At 44.1% G+C, this 8,729-nt stretch overlaps 1 protein-coding gene across 1 annotated transcript; it reads left to right on the top strand.

Moving 5' to 3' along the window:
• The first annotated feature begins 2,083 nt into the window (after window positions 1-2,083).
• On the top strand, window positions 2,084-6,658 carry LOC123451945. Its single transcript, XM_045128514.1, has 5 exons — window positions 2,084-2,371; window positions 3,609-3,821; window positions 4,032-4,180; window positions 4,251-4,319; window positions 4,867-6,658. Exons 1-5 carry the CDS (start codon window positions 2,123-2,125, stop codon window positions 6,104-6,106), a joined length of 1,920 nt encoding a protein of 639 aa, XP_044984449.1. The 5' UTR covers window positions 2,084-2,122; the 3' UTR covers window positions 6,107-6,658.
• The last annotated feature ends 2,071 nt before the right edge of the window (window positions 6,659-8,729 follow it).

Here is an 8,729-nt window from a genome sequence, read left to right as displayed (position 1 = left end):
TTTTTAATTATCTATTACAACAAATGGTCTTAATATGATGACTTTTTAATTATCTATTAAAACAAGTAATACAGGACTTCGGTGAGGAAGGGGCAATGACGGCAATGCGTCTTCGCTAGTGGTCTATGGACCTGATTTTTTTTTGTTATTTTCTAGTGTTTTTTGTGCTGCAATGACAATTAATGAATATATCTGATGTTTTTATCGTAGAAAGGACATTATTTGGAAATGATATGATCAACAAATACATGAAGTTTGCCCTGCCACTAAAGAAAAACTAGAATCCAGTTATCATATTTTCTAAACACTAAATATTATACTCCCTCCGTTCCTAAATATAAGTCTTTCTAGAGATTCAACTAATGGACTACATACGGATGTATATAGACATACTTTAGAGTATAGATTCATTCATTTTGCTCCGTATGTAGACATCTAGTAAAATATCTTAAAAGACTTATATTTAGGTACGGAGGAAGTAGATGTCTCACACAACGGTATCTCTTCACTCATATTATACCCCGCAAGTGCTGCTCCCTTCATCCAAATATATAGTATCAATTGTTTTAAGGTTACCTTTTGACCATGGATTAGAGCAATAATATATGATTTACATGTTGCAAAAAGTATGGGGCCAAATTCATATGGAAAGGTGTTCCGAATGATATATTAACAATCATAGCAATGGTCAAATACATTCTAAAAAAACATACTTGTCCATATACTATACACCTAAGAGATCCATCACCACTATTTTCTTTTGTCTTTGCATGCAACCTATCCACATCATTAAGCAGGTCCATCAAATAATTGATCTGTACCAACTCAATTAGTTTAACATGTAACTATGCCAACTCACCATGCCATCATGCATGCTCCACTAAGTTTAAGTACCTCAACATACAACTACGTGAACTCACCATGTCATTATGCATGAAAAACACACGCATTAACATGCGCTTCTCATATTCAATAAATATTCTACAAACATATAAAAATAAGGTGTATGTATTTTGTTTGGGGAATGCTACACGTCCACCGACGGACGTCTAGTAAACATCCGTCACCTCGATGACCGTCGAATCTCCACGGCACAGCCGTTCGATCTAACTCTTGGCACGCGGCTCGGTCACCTCCCCGACACATTAATTCCTAAAACAACAAACCAGTTGTAGAAACAAACGTCGATCGATCTCCTAGCACGCCCCGCTTGTCCCCTCACCCACTTATTAATTCCTAAAACAATGGACGCGTTGCAGAAACAATTCATGAAACAACGGTCGCGTTACAGAAATAATTTATGCAACTCCTGAAACAACGGCTGCATTGCAGAAACAACAATCGGGTTGCAGAAACTGAAAAGGGATAGATGGTTGCAAGGTCAGAGGAGAGGGAGAGGGAGGAGAGGGGAAGGTGCTTGATGGGGCTGTGCCAAGCTCGGACGTTCAACTGCAGCCAACATCCCGAGCAAATAGCGATGCCGCTGCTGGGCCTACCTCGCCGGCGAACAATGAAGGGAGAAGGAGATGGAGGAGATGGGAGGAGAAGGACATGGAGGAGATGTGAAGAGAAGGAGATGAATGAGAAGAGGAGGCGGGGCGTGCATGGCTTCTCGATGGACGGCGACACGAGCATGGCGAGCGCTCGGGATCCAGCATCGTAGAGAAAGAGAGGATAAGGTGTGATGTTGTAGACCATTCTGAAGATAGAAAGATAAGGCGTGAATAAGTGGACACGTGGCCGGCGTAGAAGGAGGCGGATAGAAGACACCGATATGTTGGTTGAACAAAAACTTGTTCCATTTTGTTTCTATTCCTATATTGCTAATACCAAAACTAAATTTTTATATCGACAATTTTAATAAAAATATTTACATTAAATTTTCGCTGCAAGGTGGGATGTTTTTTTTTTCGAGGCCAGGATGTTATTTTTTTTCTTGAGGGAAAGTATCCAAATCTCAGGACCGGGCCAGCCTGACACTACCATCGGGCCGAGAGCAGGCTGGAAACAACAAAACCCGAGCCCACTAACAAACAGAGCAACGGCACGATACCGACCAGCGGGACCAACGCAAGACGGGCCTACTAGTCAGCCACCGAACGCCACCGCTCGGGGCATAGCAATGCCGAGCGTGGGGAGGCGGCTGCCGCCGTGGACGTCGCCGAGGGCCGCGGCGGGGGCGGCTCCGCCGAGGTGGAGCCCCTGCACCCCCGATGGCTTCCCCGGCCCCAGGAACCACTTCACCCCGCCTCTGAGCGCCGGCTGCTGCTCCTACCGCGTCACCCCGCCGACGAGCGGCGGCGGGTGCTCCCGGCCGCCGAGGGCGCCGCCGGCAGCGGATTCCCCGTACGCGAGGGCGAAGCAGGCGCAGGTAACACCATCGACCACCACCGCCACCATCGGGCGCAATCCCTTCCCTGTTCAGGTCCCGAAATCCAGCGCCGTGCCATCCCGCTCGGGCCACCATTCTCCGTCGGGGAGGGATTCGGGTTCGGGGTGGCTAGTTAGATGCGACTGATATGGTAGATCAACTTGCTGTCCTACACTTCGTGTTCCCGATTGTTCGTAGAATAGAAACTCGTGGCCTCTTCTTCTCAGGATGATTGCGGGGCTGAAATTTAGGAGATATTCAATTGTCAGAGGGGACTTGACTTGACTTGCTCCTGAGTCCTAACGTGTTCCGTCAGGGTGGTGTGCCACGGGTGAAAATCAGTGCTAGCTTCCTTGACTGCGCAGTTGCAGTAGAGCTCAGATGCCACCGGGCTGCCTCAACTATTAAGGCTACAACGTTTCTCTTGTGCAAATCCATTGGCATCCATTTTCCCGGGAGCATATCAATAAATAATTAAATATGCATCGTGGAACTGATCTCTGTGAGTCGATTCATTAAATTTTATCTCGAGTGAACATGGCATTGTTCTGTTAGTTGCATTGTAATGGTATTCTGCAATGACTGCCTCTTGCTGAATCCTGGAACATGCTTCGTAAGTTGGCCTGATCCAAGAGTAGTATACGGGGGGAGAAGGATGTAGTGGCCTCGAAGCGTAGCATTTTTCCTGTGAAGAACCATTATATGGTTGTTTCACATCATCTTCCATTGTATCGGGGCATTTATTAACAGTTAACTGCACAAGAATAGAGGAGGATGAAGCCATGAAGGTACACACTCCCTGGCATGACTAATAATTTTGAGAAAAATAATTAGCTTAAAGTGGCATGGAAGCTGTGCCCTCCTACCGTTTTTAGCAGATTTGATTTATTTATTTTTGCCGATATGAGTAGGCGACTAGGTGTCCTATTACTAGAATTATGTTCTATCAAAAGCTTATATCGAAACAGTTTTGGCAAGATTTGATTGCGTACTGCATCCGTATGTTTGTGTCTCATTAGTAGCTGCAACATATGCTCATTTTCCCTGAAGCTTTATATGTTATATGATGAAATACTTCTGTACATTACCTGCGTTCCCACAGTGTTATTTTTTTCAGTAGCACTTGCAGGCTTTTGATTCAAGATGCATTTACAATTTTGATAATAGAAGCTTTCGTAAGATAAGCTTGTGTTTCTTTTCATTTCCTCACGTTGCCTCTACCATTCATTTATTACAGTTAATTGAAAAAGATCCAAACAAGGCAGTTCCATTGTTCTGGGCAGCTATTAATAGTGGTGAACGAATTGAGAGTGCACTGAAGGATATGGCTACTGTACTGAAACAAGCAGATCGGGCTGAAGAAGCCATTGAAGCGATAAGATCCTTCCGTGACCGTTGTCCCAATGAAGCCCAGGAGTCTCTTGACAATATTCTTCTTGACTTGTACAAGGTACCTCAGTCCTGTAAATTTACGTATGTAAGCTAAAATTTTCTTCTGAAGCCCATTTCCGAGGTTTGATTATACTAGTAGATCCTGAACACGTTTAATACATTGCAAGAACCCATGCAAAAATGCCATCGGCCAATAATAAACCTACACCATATATGTAGATAAATATCTAGCCAAGTATTGATACAAATCATTTTTATGTTAAACCAGAAATGTGGTAGGACAAAAGAGCAGATTGAAATGCTGACAGTGAAGCTGAGAATGATTGATGAGGATCTAGCTTCTGGCCGGTGGAAAACTAAGCTTTCTAAATCCCATGGAAGAGTATTCTATCTCTCTCTCAGGGATGAAAAGGCAAGGTATTGAAAATCATTCATACATCTTCATTTGTCATGCAAATGCCATTCTAAGCTCTGCTTTGTGGTGAAGGTTGCTGGGTAACCTTGCGTGGGCCTATATGCAGTCTGAAAACTATGAGGAAGCTGAAATGCTCTACAGGTATATCTATGCTGGGGATTACTTATTAAGCTGATATGGATTTCGTTAGACATGATTTGTATTCTCTTGAACTCTCAATCATTTTTTTGGTGTTATTTATAAAAATGAGTAAATATTATGGCACCATTATACTCCTTCCATCCGATCATATAAGCCCCCCCCCCCCCTCTGGAATTTTGAGCCTAACTTTGACCATGAATTTGACTAACAAAATGTGAGTTGTATGCCACAAGAAGTATATCACTGGATCCATATCCGAAAAGGTTTTCCAATGTTACAACTTGTAAGGCATATAACTCATATTTTGTTAGTCAAATTTATTATCAAGGTCAGGCTTAAAATTTGAGTGGGCCATATATATTTGGACGGAGGGAGTAGTTTCTCGCTCCACATCAAAGATGCAGAAATGACCGTTCTCAGGACTGTAAATGCTGATGCTGGTAGAAGCGAACTCTGTTTTTCTTCCATAACTTCATGCATGGTTTCCAGTAAGGTTCATTAAACTAAATCCAGCTGCTACTGACTTGGTGTTTGTCACTTGACCCAGGCAAGCTCTTGCTATAGAAACTGATTATAACAAAGAGTGCAATCTAGCCATCTGCATGATGAAGATGGGAAAGGTAGCTGAAGCTAAATACCTTCTCCAAGCTATACCTTACAACTGCAATGATGAAAACCACGTGAGATCTTTTGCCCGGGCTACTGAAGTGCTTAGGGAACTTGAGTCACAGGCACTCCCTTCTCCCATAACTCAGATGAAGTCTAAAGATTCACGGATTGTGCTTGCTACTGATGTGGGGAATCTTGAATATTTACATCCACAAATATTCTCTGCTTCAACTCAATTGACTTCTGAAGAAACGCAAGCTTCAGTTTCGGCGGATACAGAGAAGCATGAAGATTGCAACTCACAAGCGCTTCCATCTCCGATAACTCAGTTGAAGCGTAAAGAACCACAGCTTATGGTTGCTACTGATGGAGAGAAGACTGGACAAAGTCTGGAGGAGTACCATGATCTTTCTAGACTGTTCAGTGATGCTGCCACACCACAGTCTCTACTTGAGAAACTACGAAAGCGGCTGGTCAAAAAGGACAGATCCAATATCAGTGCACAGAATCAAGGTCAGACTCCTAGCCCAGCTGAATGCTTGCCAAGCTCTAATGGCGCCATAGATGCTATTGAGAATCCTATGCAAGAGGGGAAGGGTTTGGTTGGTGGTGGTAGAAAAACTTGGGCTGACATGGTGGAGGAGGATGAACAGCAGCAGCTGGCCGATGGCAAGAACACCACCGCCCCGCAAGGTGAAAGCAGCAAACATGCGAGTGAGCAGAGGGACAAAACACCATCCTCGTCATCTCAAGGAAGCAGCAGCCTCAAAACCCCGGCTGCGGGTGTTCGGCCACAAAGCTCATCAGCGGGTTCATGGAGACGCAACAATGACTCGGCCGGAATCTCCACAGACGAGTACGTGAACCGGAGTTTTGTCAGGAAGGCTCCAGCTTGGAAGCAGCGGAAGGTTCAAGATTGCGGCAATCAAGTCTGCCAAAGGCTCAGCACGACCCATCTCAGTGAGAAAGCTCGAGGCACCGACCAGGCACCAAGCTCAGTGAAAAGCAGTGCAGCTCAGCGCTCGCTCTTCCACGGCCCTGTACCATTTGGCATTGATGGGCGCTCTCAGGGTGCCAGTCACAGCCGTTGGCCTGAGAACCCGTTGAGCACAGGACCGTGGAGGCCACGGCGGGCCTTCCAGGAAATCGCAAATGAGATGAAGCAAAATGTTGCATAGCAGGATCTTTATTCTTCACCCACTGTTTGATGGAACTTCTCACTAGGGATTGGTTGGTGTTTCACACTGGAAACGAGAAGAGGCATTAATTAGCATTAGAGTGTCAACGGCACTCGAGGAGTATTAACTACAACAGTCATGCAGAGCCAAGGAACTCGCCGAAAAAGTGTCGATAGTTTGTCCGTATTCCTAGCAAATCCATGAATCAAACTCTCTTGAGATCCAAGTAGATATCTGTTTAGCTGTATATTTCTCATTCGTAACCCCACAAGTAACTGTAGAAGTGGGTAACTAAGGGTCTGTTCGGCATCCCTCTCTGCTGACTCTGCTCCTGGAGCTGGCGGAGCTGAAGTTAAAAATGACGGAGCGGGGGAACAGGTGCTCCGCAGATCCTCGATTTTCGTGGAGCTGTGGGTTGCCGAACAGCTCCTAAATACCTAGTGTGGTTTTTCTTTTCTTTTTGCAGTGCTCACTGCCGCTTATCATGCATATAACACTACAGTCGACCTTGCACCTTTTGGCACTGCTGTTGAGATGTTCCTGCATTGTTCATTTGCTGCACATGTGGTTTCTTTCTGCTGCATGGCTGGACATTTCCTGCATGATGGAGTTTTGCAAGATCTGAGCTGTTTGCAATGGTGGCAAACGCACGCAGTTCACTGACTGGGCTACCATGCATCTGCATCGGTCTGCATAGTGCTCGCCCTCAATGGCATTTCTACCCTGCCTCTATACACACTGGAGGCAGGTGGATTCCTCTCATTGCATTGCATCTATCGAGGGTGCTAATTAGCATGTCTTTTTCTTTTTGTACAGAAATTAGCATGTCTGTGGTGTACCTCTCAGCAGCAATGGCAGCCTGGAGCTTCGCCTCACCCTCACGGCCTCACCTGCAGGCCAAGACGATCGGTGCCGTATGCCTCGATCATCGTAGCATGTACTCAAATATTCAAATATAAGAGTGTTTAGATCGCTTTAATGATCTAACCGCTCTTATATTTTTGTAGGAGGGAGTACCAACCAATTTACCCAACATAAATAAATAAACTGACCTGTCGGCCTAGGTTGTCCTCTCTTTTTTCCAAGCAAACTTTTAATTTATTCATCATTTGTCATGGCAGTACAAACAACATTATAAATAATAAAAAATAGAAAAATAGAAGGGCGGTGCGCGCTTTACCGCGTCGCTTATATTCTTGGGGTTATACATGCTTCATGTAATTTTTTAAAGTTCTGATAAATATTCGTATTAGTTAATTTGGCGGGTGGGGGATACAATGAAATGCATTTTTTTTATAGATATGCTACACATAGGGACATACTTTGCGGAATCATGCTTACAGATGGATGTGACAATTTATGATTAGAGATTAGGGAAAAAGTAGACCAACGGTGCAAATCAGCAAAGTGATTAGTGGGACAATGTGTGGTATAACCAATCCATAGTGAATCGTTCGTGAGTGTATCATTATTTTTATTATGGTGTTTGGGTGATTTTTTTACCGTGTGATAGGACGTTTTTTAATTAGTACAACAACATGAGAAAGTTACTTATGTTGTGACACGCGTGTGTTATGCTAATGCTAAACGTGTCATGGGCGACACTTCTGTTTTGTCATCCATTCATCGAGAGATCCCACCATGAAACCAGGATGAACGACCCAATCAATTATGTCTCCGGTCAAAATTGAAGAGTTGAATGAGGGGCTTTAAGACGGGATAGCTTAACAAAGTTAGAGATTTCATTGCCACAACAAAGAATTGACGGAGTCAAAATCAACAAGGATTGACGGGAGAAACTTAAAAATCAGGAAGCATGTTGTATTAAAAAATGAATAAGAGCTCATTGTGGAATTGTTGACGTAGTCAAAATTGGATGACCCAACTTCATATTGAGAGCTCACTTGATTGTGAGGCCTTAAAAATAGGGAGCTTAGTGTTATAGAGTATTAAAATAATTGAGTGAGAAATTGTTGATTCGATCAAAATCGGTGACCCTATTCCAAATTGGTGACCTTAATTGAATGAGAGGACTCCAATTCTAGGGGGTTTAGTGATATAGTATATTACACCCATGTCCGTATACCGAATATAAGCAATGGAGCAAGAATTGAAGACACGCAACCGTCAATCCCCCTCCTCATCGAAATCAGGCCAAATGTATTGTAATAGATAATCAGAAAGTCATCGCACTAGGGCCCCGTAGGAGCAACACACCAGAACAACAACCCTCACCTACGGAGAGAAGTATCGATCAAAAGGATCCAGTCTACAGATCCATCGAAGACCAGCATGGACCAAATCCCGTGACATCCACCAGATACACACTTTGACACGTCCTCCGACGACGCTAGACACGTCACTAGAACATGGCTAAGTGGGGCGAACCTTATTTTCCATCTCCAGGGAGCTGCCACCGTCTCATCTTCGTAAGCAAAACAGAAACCCTAAACACATTCACAAAAACACCTAAAAACGAAGCAAGATCACTCTGTTAGCTAATCCTGTCGTTGGAAATAAATGTTAGTTAGATACTTGTTAGGTTAGTTTGGGCCGCAACTTATGCGCGCCGTGCATGTAGGCTGCATGGGCTTGTAGCACGATGTGACCACGTCCATCGAGG

This window comes from Hordeum vulgare, chromosome 5H (genome assembly GCF_904849725.1).
Source record: "Hordeum vulgare subsp. vulgare chromosome 5H, MorexV3_pseudomolecules_assembly, whole genome shotgun sequence".
Classification (NCBI taxonomy): Eukaryota; Viridiplantae; Streptophyta; class Magnoliopsida; order Poales; family Poaceae; genus Hordeum; species Hordeum vulgare.
Note: the sequence above shows the minus strand (reverse complement) of the source record. Positions and strands in the feature narration are given on the sequence as shown.